This window comes from Gracilinanus agilis, chromosome 1, assembly GCF_016433145.1.
Source record: "Gracilinanus agilis isolate LMUSP501 chromosome 1, AgileGrace, whole genome shotgun sequence".
Taxonomy (NCBI): domain Eukaryota; kingdom Metazoa; phylum Chordata; class Mammalia; order Didelphimorphia; family Didelphidae; genus Gracilinanus; species Gracilinanus agilis.
In genome coordinates this window covers 780701770-780714256 of record NC_058130.1, presented here as the reverse complement: position 1 = coordinate 780714256, position 12487 = coordinate 780701770, and the positions used below count along the sequence as shown (strand labels likewise).

General features: G+C 55.5%; 2 protein-coding genes across 2 annotated transcripts; one reads left to right on the top strand and one right to left on the bottom strand.

The window, feature by feature from the left end:
- The first annotated feature begins 2724 nt into the window (after positions 1–2724).
- C1H22orf39 (chromosome 1 C22orf39 homolog) lies at positions 2725–9995 on the top strand. The gene is made up of 4 exons (XM_044658902.1): positions 2725–2770; positions 5899–6066; positions 7942–8066; positions 9746–9995. Exons 1-4 carry the CDS (start codon positions 2747–2749, stop codon positions 9915–9917), a joined length of 489 nt encoding a protein of 162 aa, XP_044514837.1. The 5' UTR covers positions 2725–2746; the 3' UTR covers positions 9918–9995.
- Positions 9996–10002: 7 nt separating this feature from the next.
- On the bottom strand, positions 10003–12451 carry MRPL40 (mitochondrial ribosomal protein L40). The gene is made up of 4 exons (XM_044658901.1): positions 12297–12451; positions 11615–11707; positions 11019–11177; positions 10003–10678 (listed from the first exon to the last, which is right to left on the bottom strand). The coding sequence occupies exons 1-4, from the start codon at positions 12362–12364 to the stop codon at positions 10354–10356; spliced, it is 645 nt and encodes a 214-aa protein (XP_044514836.1). The 5' UTR covers positions 12365–12451; the 3' UTR covers positions 10003–10353.
- Positions 12452–12487: the final 36 nt, after the last annotated feature.

Sequence of the window (12487 nt, the reverse complement as noted above, 5' to 3'; positions counted from 1 at the left end):
CATCTGTCTTCCCACTGCCCAGGGAAGAAGGGAAAAGTCCGGCCTGGCAGGCGGGCTCCCTTAGGAGCCACTGCGGAAAAACAGGGCTTCGCCCCGGCTGCCCCAGCCCTCCTCACCCCGGTTAGGTTCCTCCGGAGAGCCCCGCCCCGCCCCGCCCCAGCGGGTTTATGCTTTTGGTTCCTGTTGCCCTGCTGGCCGCTTTCATTTACCTTGTCAGTATCAGTTCTAAGCTAGGGCTGGCCATCCGGGTTAAGTGACTCGCCCGAGGTAACACCGCTAGGCCGTGTCTGAGGTCACATTTGAACCCAGGACCTCCGACTATACTAGACTTCTCTGATGGGATCTGAACCGTCGTTTCTTCGATCACGTGTCCTAGAAGGGTCCCGTCTCCATAACAAGGATCACCGCAGCTAGCATTTCTGTACAGCACGCAAGCTTTACAGCCCGTTTAAGGGAGGGAAGCCGGGGCTGGGGAAGGCAGAGGGGCCAGTGGGCGTCTGAGGCCACGTTCGAATTCAGGTCCTCGGACTCCAGCCCAGCTTCCTAGTGGGCGGTCACCTACTCCACCCCCTCGGGGCTTCTTTGGATGAGGCGGTGGCAGTAGGGTCGCCAGGGAAAGGGCTTGGATTTAACCCGCAGGAAGACAAGAGTTCAAATCCGGCAATTTGAACCTGACTTCCAAGGTCTTGCAGCTTGCACTCGAGGGGGATAGAGGGCAGGGCTTACTGGGTGCTGGGGAAGACTAGCACCTCTTGGGGGACGGGAGTGCCAGGGCTCTGAGCACTCTGGCGCCCCTGGGGTGGGAGGGCCAGCCTTGTGTGCACTCTGGCGCCCCCTGGCGGCCCAGAGAAGATCAACACCCGCAGTGGAAAGGCCAACGCTGTATGCACTCTGGCGCCCCCTAGCAGCCCAGAGAGGATTAGCACCCGTGGGGTGGGAGAGCCAGCGTTGTGTGCACTCTGGCTCCCCCTGGCGGCCCAGGGAGGACCAGCCCCTCTGGAGGGCAGGCTTGCTGAGCCCTTTTCAGGGCAGCTCATCCACTTTGGGCGTCCTCCTGGCACCCAGCTCTAGCATGGCCACACCCTGGTAAAACCATCTCAGCAGATGAGCTAAACTAGGTTGAGGCAGACTGATGAGGCACCAGGCTGCCCATTACTCTGGGCGCGCGCATCTACCCCAGGCACGAAGACTTCTCCCATTGGAAGAGCCGGAGGGGAACAGAAGCCCGCTCAAGGGAGCCCTTAGAGCTGGGTCAGACCTGTAAGGGGCCAAGCCCACCCACGGCATCCTGGGCCGTCACCAGTGCCTCTTGTCTTGGCTCTGGACCGAGATGACTCTGGAAGAGAGAGGAAGGCTGATGGCTTCCTCTGAGTCTCACTTAAATCCCAACTCAACCACCCTAGCCACGTCATTGTGGTGCTCTTGGAGTAAAAAGGACAACTGACCAACCTGGGGGACCCTAAGGGAGCAGAACACCTCCCCCCATCACTCTCCGAAGCTGAGCTGAATTCGGAGCCCAGGGGGTCCATACAAAGCCTGGAGCAATGCTCCATACCCAGGGGCAGCCCCCTGGTGCCAAGGAGAAGTCTAGACTTCCCTCCTGTTGCCCGGTGGGGACAGAGGTACCAGCTAGCTGTCTGGTCACCAAAACTCTGCTTAGAGCCAGAATCTCAGATCTTTTCTAGGTGGGAGGGGAAGAGGAAAAAGGGGGAAGGAGATGGACATTTATTAAGCACCTACTGTGTGCCTGGCACCATGCCAAGGGCTTTACAAATACTTCCTCGTTTAGAGGCATGAGATCTTAGTCCCAAGGCCAACCAGGAGCTGGGAGATACTTGTGTGTACTCAGGGCAGCAAAACGGTTAGAAAAGAGCCCTGCCTGTGTCTGGAGCCATTATTGTACGGGATTATTCCTAATAATGGTGATTACTCTTACAACCCATTTGGCTGAGAGCTTCTTAGGGGCAGGGGCTGCCTCTTTTGTGCCCACCGAGCTTGGCACAGGGTCTGGCTCAATAAAGGCTTAGGCATGTGGAAGTGCTGCATTTTGTGCACAAAATAAAACAAGTGAATTGGGGGCGTGAATGAAGCGGGCGAGATCAGCAGAGCTCCGCGTGAAAGGGGTCCATGGAAGCCCGAAGTCTTGAAAGAAACCAGGGATTCAGAGAGTAGGTGGAGGTGAGGAGGGAGGCATCCCGGGCTTCTGGGACCAGCAGTGCAAAGACACAGAGAGGGGAGCTGCGGGGTGCTGCAGGGAAGGAGGATTTGGAGTCCCCTCCCGCTCTGACTCCTGCCTCTTCTGGAAGGTTCCAGAGTTTGGGGGTCTACAATGGCCTCTCGAAGCCTTTTTCCCTGGTTCACGGCTCTGTTTGATTTAAGGCACAAACATGAGGCTGAAGGGCAGCCTAGGAAGGTAGTGAGCTCCCCATCAAACAAAGGCTTGAAGCAGAGGCGGGATGGAACCTCAAAGGGGAGGAGTTGTTATGCGGCATTCTTATACAGGGACAAGTTTCCTTGGGGTCCACGGAAGGATATTCCAGCTCAGAGAACGAGGATGGGTCAGCTCCACAATTTAGGACTCCTCACGGGCGGCCGCTTAAGCCCCGCCTCACCAAGCAAAGGATTGGCTGGATTACGCACGAAAGGTCATTGGTTCTTGGAGCTGTCAATCCTCCTGCTGGAGACTTGTCCCCTTCCATTGGCTAATACGCTGAGGGGGCGGGACGCCGCGGTCAAGAGTTACAATATGGCTGACGACGGCAGCTGGAGGGTCCGTGAGGGGTCACGGGGGCGACCTGAAGGGCGGGAGGGGTCGGAGGCGAGGTCGGGGCGAGAGGCGGGAGGGAACCGGCGGCAAGGCTGGGGCCGGACAGTCCTGGAGACGGAGGGAGGCGAACCTGGAGTTGGAGGTGGGGGGGCGGGATTTACCTTGCAACGCTGTACGGGAGGGCAGGATGGATGGGGAGGGGTAAGGCCTAAGGCGTGGGACCAATCTAAGGGTGGGAGTGACTCCATTGTAAGAGAAGCGGAGGGGCGGAGCTGACGGTACTTGTGGGATGGAAGCTTCCAATGAGGCTACGGCATTTACGAGGATACGTGGGTTTTGTTGGTGACGGGGCGGAGCCAGTAATGGGGGCGGGGCTTGACGGGACTAGAGGCAGGACAGGCCTAAGGCGGTGAAGATTGACTGTTGAGACTGTCCTAAGACTTCGGGCTGGAGGCAGGACCTAGGGGAAACTGACAGTTGAAGACTCTCGAAGTGGGCGGGATTAAGAACTGGATTTTAAGATGGAGGCGGGGCCAAAGGGAAACTGACTGTTGAGGGAGACCCTGAGGGGAAGTGGGAAGAACTCAGGGCTGGGTCTCTTGGGTGATTGGTGGAGAAGCTAAGGGCGGAGCCAACCGGGGCCAGAAGCTAAGATCCTGAGACTTAGCCAGTGGGGCTAGGAGATAATGACGCAGGCAGGGGGCGGTAACAGCACCACCTGGGAAGGTTTTCTCTCCGTTTGCTAGATAAGGAAAACCGGTTCAGAAGTGAAACCAATTAACAGCGGCTTCCATGTCTCTGTGTAGGCTCTTTTTAAATAAAAATGACTAACTTTTATTGATATGTTGTTTTTTACATCACCAGAATTTTCTCCCACTATCTTTCTCTTCTCCCAGAAAGCCATTCTATAGAACCAATTATATTTTTTAGAAAAGGAATAAAAAAGAGGAAGAGGCAAAACAATCTGCAAAACAGATTAATACACTGAAAACAAGTGGGGTGCGGCCACATTTTTAGTTTGGAACCAGACTTGTTCCTTGGAATTTTGCAGCTTTACTTTGGATTGTTTGGCGGGGGGATTCTTATTTACATGCCCTTGTACTGCATATGTTGTTTTATTATCTCTGTTGACTTTACTCTGCATAAAGTCACGTGGACTTTTCCTTTTTTCCCTGCACCATATTCTTTGTTTCTTAAAGCATGGTGATAATGCCCCAGTTTGTTTATCTATTCCTCAATCAGTGGCCATCTACTTTGTTTCCAGTTCTTTAGTAAACACAAAATATACTGATAGAAATAATATTTTTGTGTCTGTAAAGACTTGTTTCTCATAAATGACCTCCTTAGGACAGGCCTAGTAATAGAATCTCCAGGTTAAAGGGTGTGGACATTTTAGTTATTTTATTTGCATAATTCCAAATTGGTTTCCAAAATCTGGAGACTTAAAAAACAAACTTTATTTTCTGTCTTAGTAACAACTATTAAGACAAAAGGGTAAGGGCTAGGCATATAGGGTTAAGTGATTTGTCCAGGTTCACACAGCTAGGAAGTGTCTAAGGCCAAAAGACCTTCCATCTCCAGGCCTGGTGCTCTATCCATTGTGTCACCTAGGTGCCCACAAACTTTTTACAAAAAAAAGTGACATAAATGTGACAAATTACTATCCCCATTTTATAGATGAAGGAACTGAGGATCAGAAATATGATGAGGGGGCAGCTGGATAGCTCAGTGGATTGAGAGTCAGGCCTAGAGATGGGAGGTCCTAGGTTCAAAACTGGCCTCAGATACTTCCCAGCTGTGTGACCCTGGGCAAGTCACTTGACCCCCCCCATTGCCTACCCTTACCATTCTTCCACCTAGGAGCCAATACACAGAAGTTAAGGGTTGAAAAAGAAAAAGAAAGAAATATAATATGATGAGCATTACCAAGCACCTACTATGTGCTAGTCACTATGCTAAGAGCTGGGGATATAGAGAAGGCAAATGACAGTCCTTGCCTTCAAGGACCTTAGGATCTAATGGGGGAGACAACACAAAAGGAAAGCTGAAGGGTAGGGAATAAAAACAGGATTCTGGGAGTGGGACTGTGATGATAATGATAATGGTAGAGTTGAAACCTACCACAGAAGCCAGCAGTAAATGAAGAGATAGATGGTGGGATTTGGAGCCTTTATAAAGGAACATCACATGGGAGAAGTTTTTTTCCTCCCTTCCCAGCCTTCCCAGCACTTACTGTTTTAGACACATAAATAATAAGTTTCAAAGCCCAAGAGACTTGGAGAATATTAAAATTGGAAGAGGGGCAGCTGGGTAGCTCAGTGGAGTGAGAGTCAGGCCTAGAGACAGGAGGTCCTAGGTTCAAACCCGGCCTCAGCCACTTCCCAGCTGTGTGACCCTGCCAAGTCACTTGACCCCCATTGCCCACCCCTTACCAATCTTCCACCTATGAGACAATACACCGAAGTACAAGGGTTTAAAAAAAAATTGGAAGGGAATTTAAAGATTCTTTTAAAGATGGATAAACTAGGTGGCTCTGCTAATAAAGTGCTAAGTCTTGAGGTAGGAAGACCTGAGTTCAAATGCAGCCTCAGATTGTTACTAGCTATGTGTGACTGGGCAAATCATTTGCTCTTTGCCTCAGTTTCCTCATAAGAGAATGATAATAGCTCCCTCCCTCTTGGGATGGTTGTGAAGATAAAATGTGATACTATTGGTAAAGTGCTTTATGAAGGCCAGCTATCATTATTGTTATTTATAAAGCAATCTTGATTCAACAAAAATTTGTTCAGAACCTACCACGCGCCAGACACGGTGCTAGGGGCTGAGGATACCAAAGCAAAAATGAAATCTCGTGTCTGATGTTAAGACACTTCCTTCTGGTCAGCCTGAGGTCGGGGTATGCTTCCCTTACAAAATGGCTGGGTGTAGGGATGTAGGCCAAATAAGGTTATCTCCATTTTATAGATGAGGAAACCAAGGCCTGGAGCTTCCAATCCAATCATAGAGTCAGACCCAGGTCTTTCAGCTCTTTCTGTGTCAGGATAAACAGGAGGGAGCAGAGGTCCTGGGGGCCTGAGGTGCAGACCTGGTTCTGAGCCTCCCCTTGTGCATCTGTCATTTGACCTCCACAGCCTCCAAGGAGCTGTGAAGATTACTGGGCTGAATGGAAGCACTGCCGGACGATCCGGAACTTCCTTCATCATTACTACACCTATGGCGAGAGCCCAGCCTGTGAGCAGTGGAAGAGAGATTACAAAAACTGCCAGCAGTGGGAAGAGAGCAGGAGCCCGGACGCCAAGGTATGGAGGGCCGAGTCTGGGTCCAGTTATTGGGGGTTCTGTGTTGGGTCCAACAAGAAATGAAATACCCCAACCTGTTAAAGAGCAGAAAGAGCAATGGCTTCCATCCGGGTCAAGGGAGGAGGATTTGGGCCCCATGTGGGACCTTCCACATATTCCACAGGGAAGGGCCAGGGATGGGCCTCCTGAGATGATCAAGGGCTATATCAGTGGTGAAAGATACACAACCCCAACCTGGGACTGTTGGGAACAGGCTGGTGTGGCCCAAGTGTCTGGAGGGGACAGGGTCCCCACAGCTGCTGCCTGGGAAGCTGGGAATCATGGTCAGCCGTCGGGGCACCCTCCTGGGGGCTGGTTAAGAGCTTAACAAGTCTGCAGGGCACTGAGGATGGATCGTGTGATTTGAGGGTCAGGAGAGACCCCAGCAGTGGGTGGCTTCCCCACAAGGGACTGGTCAGGGCTTCATATCTCCCAGAGTTGTAGAAAAGGAAGGGAATGGTGATGCTCCTGCCCTGAGCCCTGAGATGGAGCCTCACACCCTGAAGGAGCTACTGCAGGGGATAAAGTGTTCTTCTCTAGACAGAGAATGGCTGTGTGGGAGGGAGGGAGGTGGGAGCACTAAAGCCAGGCAGGGTGGAGCCCAAGCCTGAGAACTCAGACTCCTAAAAGGGGGCTTTGAGCTGTGGGAGGTCGTTAGGCAGGTACAGCAGGAGAGGCCAGGCTGTCTTGGCTTCAGGACTTGGCCAGGGTAGGCAGGCTTTCCATCCATTATGACACAGTGAGCTACTTGGGAACAGGTTCAAGTCATCTCTAGCGCTGTAGCCCAGTACCAGGCGATTGTGATTATTATTAGCAACAATAACCAGCATTTCCAGAGGATTCCAAGGCTTGTGAAGCACTCGACAGGTATTCTCCTCACAACTCTGAAATGCAGGTGCTCTTATGACCCCCATTTTACAGATGAGCAACCAGAAGAACCAAGAAGTGACTTGCCCAAGATCAGAACAGCTAGAAAGGGGCTGAAGTAGGATCTGAACTCGGGTCTCCCTAAGCTTTACCCACTACACCACCTAGCTGCCCCTGATGCATAAATCCTCGTTGCTGAATTAAATTAGAGAGAAAAGTAATAGCAAAGTCAGGAAGCTACGGAAATCAAGTCCGTTTGGCAGCAGACCTACCAGCCGTGAAGAGAACAGAGCTGAGCTGGAGGTGGCCCTCAGGGCCTTGCTTAGATTTGAGATGTGGGGCAAAGAGAGGGCGTCTACGGGGCTGATTCTGCCCAGGCAGGCAGAGCACCAGGTGGTCTCTGAGGCTGAGCTGTCTCAAGAGTAAGAGTGCTTTGTGCTGGGGTGAAGGAGGAAGAATCAGAAAAGCAGGTGGGAGGGTGGGTAATGGGGGGCCATGCTGGGCAGGAGGGAAAGGAAGGTGCTGCCAGGGCGGCTGAGCGGTAGCAGAGCTCCCATCCCTGGGCCACACCAGGACTCATACAGCTCTTTCTGAACAAGAAGAGGACATGGTACTAGTGTTTAGAGATGGAGTTCAATTCAGCATTTATCAAGCCCCTACTGTGTGCCAGCACCTGGGGATACAGAGACAACAAGGGCTTCCCTGCTCCTTGGAGGCCGGCCGGGGGCTTGCCCAGTCACACAGCTGGCAGGGCTGGCAATGATCTTCCTGTTACCTGGGGAAAGCTCAGCTCTAGATCTCAGGCCTCTGGGCATCCCCAGAAGGCCCAGGCTAACAAGGGCCCTCAGGAAGGGCTCGTCAGGGGGAGGAAATGGGGACGGCCCTGCAGGCCCCTTTCCCTGCACGTTCCAGGATAACGAGGTGCCAGGCCCTCAGCAGTGGGTATAACTGCCCTCTTTGTTTGTACAGCAACTCCTCTGCCAAAGCGAGCAAGCCCGCATCCTGGCCAAGCAGAAGCACCCCCCAGTGTGGACCATGAGGCAGAATCCCCCCCGAGACTGGCACTTGCCTTTGCCTGAGGAGGAGAAATCCAAGTGAGGAGCCACGTGATGGAGGTGGAAGTCTCCCCACCAGCTGGTGTGTTGCCAAGGGGGCCCAGCCCATGCCAGCCCATGGCTTCTCCAGCTCCCCTTCTGCCTTGCTCCTCTGCCTCCTGCTCCCCCATGCCCAGTGGGCCAGCCCTGTGCATGATCAGAAGAGACCCGCTGCCCAGAACCGCCGTAGCCCCGGTGGGGGAGGGCGCAGCACATTCTTCGGGCACACAGTTACTATTCCCTGGCATCCATCCCTGGGAAAAACGGCAGCCAGAACACCAGTGTCTCATGCTCTGGGGACATCAGGGGGTGCCTCACCTCCAGGGGGTTTGGGAAAGGAGAGTGGGGCCTCCAGTTATTTCTAGGGCAGCTCCTGCCGGGGCGTCCCAAGTCCCGTCTCCATGCCGGGATGATGCTGGTGCAGGCAGGGTTGCCAGCACCTGGCTGGGCTCCTTGGGGTGGTTCAGGCTGTGCAGATGTGGGACCCAACCCCAAGCCCAAGCAGGGAGTCTGGAGCCTCACTGCCCTGACATTGCCATTAAGCCCCTGCCATCGTCAGGATGGCACCCAGGAGGCAGGACTAGAATACCATGCTTAGCAGAGGCCTCCACCCGCCAAGAAGGACCCCACAAGAAATCCAGCCCTGGCCAAGTCTCTGCTGTTAGTGGTCGCTCTGAGGTTGTGTTTCTTTCCTTTGTGGCTGTGCTGCTCAGATGGAAAATAAAGGTCTGCACAGGACGGCTTCGACCTTAGCCCAAGAGTCCCTCGTCATTCAGTTGTGCCCATTCGGGGTCTCCTTGGCAGAGATCCTGCAGGGGTTTGTCATCTCCTTCTCCAGCACATTTTATAGATGAAGAAACTAAGGCCAAAAGGGTGAAGGACTTATCCGGGGTCACATGCCTAGGAAATGTCTTGAGGCCAGACTGGAACTCAGGAAGACGAGTCAGTCTGATTCCAGGCCCAGGGCTCTAGCCACTGAACCACCCAGCTGCCCCAAGAGACATCTTAACAGCTCCATGACAGAAAGGCAAGGGCTAAGCAATCAAGGGTAAGTGACCTGCCCACAGTCACACAGCTAGGATGTGTCTGAGGTCAATTTGAACCCAGATCCTCCTGATTTCAGGCCTGGCTCTCTATTCACTGAGCCAGAGAGCTACCCTTCTAGCATCCATTCTTTAAAAATCAAAATGCCCAGGAACGTACCCCTGTTCCCATTTCCAACACACAATGGTGAGATTTGAACATATTTGCACTTTTAGCATCCCACTCACATCCAACAAGTGCCCTGAGGCGGGGAGGGGCAGAGGGAAGACTTCCTGAAGCCCAAGAAAGTGGCCTCGGCCCCTCGTCACACATTCCCAACGCCTGTGCCTTCTCGGAGGCCCTTTCCTGTTGGTGTCAGGCAGAGGATGAAGCTCAAGCACAGGCTGCCCCCACGAGTGTTAACAGGACCGGCCTTGGGTGCAGGCCAGCTCAGATAGGACTCTGCCTTTGAGACCCTGGGGAACCCCTTAGCTTCCATGTCCCAGGCTTCTGATCTGAATCTCCCACACCAACGAAATCAGGCTCGGACAAAGCAAAGAACAGCAGGCCCAACGGGAGGGGCTCCTGAGCCCACACTTCGGATCCATGCCCGCATGGCAAAAGGAATGCTTGACCAAGTCCATTGTCCCTTGTAGACAGGCAGGCAGCCCCGGGAAGGTCTGTGGAGCACCGCCCACCTGTCCGTCTGTCCACTTATCCATCCTCCCTTCACCCACTCATTCAGCATCTCACTTGATCCTCACAATAACCCGGGAAGCCTGCTCCGACTGGAAGAGCCTGGGCTCCCCTCCATCCACCTCCCAGTGACCCTGGATAGGTCGCCAGTGGCAACTCTAAATTTCCCATTTACCTTTTCTATAGCCCAGTAAAAACTCAACGGAATATCTGAACGTAACATTTAAGAATCGTGGTCTTTTATTACGAGTAATCGGCATCCGACCTCCCCCTGCACAAGGGCCTGGTGCCTCCCCTGTGAGGCTCCCTCCCACCCCTCAGAATGAACGAAAGACCTTCATGTGTGGGCGGACTCCCCCTTTCTCTGGCTCCCCAGTGCTGTGCCTGGCTGAAGACCAGAGCGGGCAGGTCAGGAGCCCACCCAGGGGACGTGACAGGCGGCAGGACAGCAGGGCTGAGCTCCTGAGTGCGTGGGGCCCAGGCTCGTCCGCAGAAGCGCACAGTACAAGGCGGGCTTTGGCCACTGTGGTTGTCCTCGAGCCCCCACGGGTGGGTGCCCGGCTCTGCCCTACCTCTTTTGCACCACCTGTACATAGACTTTGGTGACGTCGTTGTACTTGCCCTCGGGGGCCTGGTAGCCAGGACTGGCTGGGGTATAGGTCGGGCCCTCCTTTTCGAAAGGAAACAGGCTGTCGTCTCGCTGGATTGCCGCCTCATACAGCAGCTCCGACTCCTGGCGCAGCTCCCGAAGGGCTTCTTGCTGGGCCTCCAGCATGGACTTGATCTTCCTTTGCTCGGCCTCGGCCTCCTGCTGTTTGTAGAGGGTCCACCTCTTCATGAGAAGAGTCCTCCTTTCACTGACCTCAAAGGGCAGCTCCAGCTCGGGGCGCTGCCTGGGGTCACAGAGCAGAGTTTCAGGGGAGAGCCGCTGCCCTTGGGACCACCCTTGGGTCTGGGAGGTGGGAGACCTGCCCTGGCACCTGTGCCCCCCCCATTCTAGCTCTCCATCATGGGTTGACTTCCCCCTTGGGGCACAGGCTTCTTGAGGGCACAGTGCTGGGTACAGGGTAGCACTCAAGATGCTTTAGGAGGCCGCCTACCTCTCCTCTGTGGCCTCGGCACCCAGCAGACACCGCTCAACTCTCCTGGACTCCAAAGCAAGGCCAAGAGGGCCGAGCTGCTGCCATTGCCTGCTAAGAGGTTCTTAGAGGGCAGAGGGGCCCCCAGGCCTACCTCTCTTCCTGCAGGTACTTCACAGGAGTGATGAAGTCTTCGATGGGGATCAGCTCCTGGCTGACCTTCTCCAGCTTCTTAATTCTCTTCTTCAGCCGGTCCTTTGCGGCCTGCTCTTTCTTAGGGTCCACCTTCTTCTTCTTTCTGAGAGGCTCTCCTCTGGTGGGGGCAGTGAGCAGGAGACCCATCCCCTCAGAGTCTGGGCAAGGGCTGGCCAGAGCTCTTTGAGCCCCTCATCCCCCGGGGATAACACCTATGGGAGCTGTGGGACCCAGGGCAGGGCCCAGCACACAGTGGGCACTGGGGCCATCCCATGAGAAAGCCCCAAGTGCCGCTGGGGAGCGCCCCCTTCGCCCCTGACTGGGGCTCATGTTCCTCTGCCTTAGCAGGCAGCTTCCAGTAGCCCCAAGGGTGTGCCAGCCACAGGGTCTGCCTTCTGGCAGGCAGTCTGGTGCAGGTCCTGTGATGCTTGGATACACGGGGCCACAGTGGGGCCAGGCGGGGAGCTTGTCCTCGCTTCCCCCTGGACATGGGCACTTTGCTGGGTGCGCCCTCTCCCTACCTGGAGGTCCCAGGAGGCCAGGGGAGGCTCTTACCTCATCGGGAGGGCAGCTCGCAGAGAGAGCAGCGCCGTGGCCCAGAAGTGGCTCTCTCTGGCCAGAATGTGCGGCCAGCTGGGCCCGGGAAGGCTGCAGAGAAAGAGAGCAGAGACCGGCACATTCAGGGGTCGGAGGCCCGGGGCTTCGAGGCCCTGCTCCAGCGCACCCCTGCTCAGTGACTTCAGCCGCCTTCTAGGATAAAGAGGGCGGGGTCCCCACATGAGTGACGCGTGGGGGAAGGGGTGGCTCCCCCCTCCGAGCTGAACTGGGCAGGAGGAGGCTGCTGCCTCTGGAGGGTTTGGCCTCCCCTGCCCGCCCTTTAGGGCTCCCCGTCATCCGGCATCACTCCACTTCTAGGGTCTCTGGGCTCCTGACGCTCCCAGTTATTCCTAGAGCCAACGCACTCTCCGCCTCCACGCTAATGCCCGGTTTGCCCACGCCGGGCGGCTCTCACCGCCCAGCTCAGACGTCACCTCCTCCAGGAAGCCCTCCCCATCCATGTCCCCCTCCCTCCGAATCGTGCAAACAGAGCTGGAAGTGGGAAGAGGGCTGCTGCGGAGAGTCCCTCCCCTCTCAGGGACCGGAGGGCGGCGCCAAGGTCAGCCTCCACCGGGGAGGAGGGGAGGGGCAGTTGCCCCGACCTCGGCCTCCCCTTTCACGTGGACCCGGCGGAACTCACCAGGCCCGGAGCCCCCCGGGGCGGCCCTGCAGAGCGAGCGCGCGCGCCGCGGCCCCCAGCGCGGCCATGGCCTCGGCCTCAGCTCCGGGGTCTCCAAGCGCCACAGCCACCGGCGGTCAGCAGTCCGGCCGCTCTCACTCCGGTCCGCACCTCCCGCGCACGCGCCCAAAGCGCCGGTGTCCCGCGCAGCC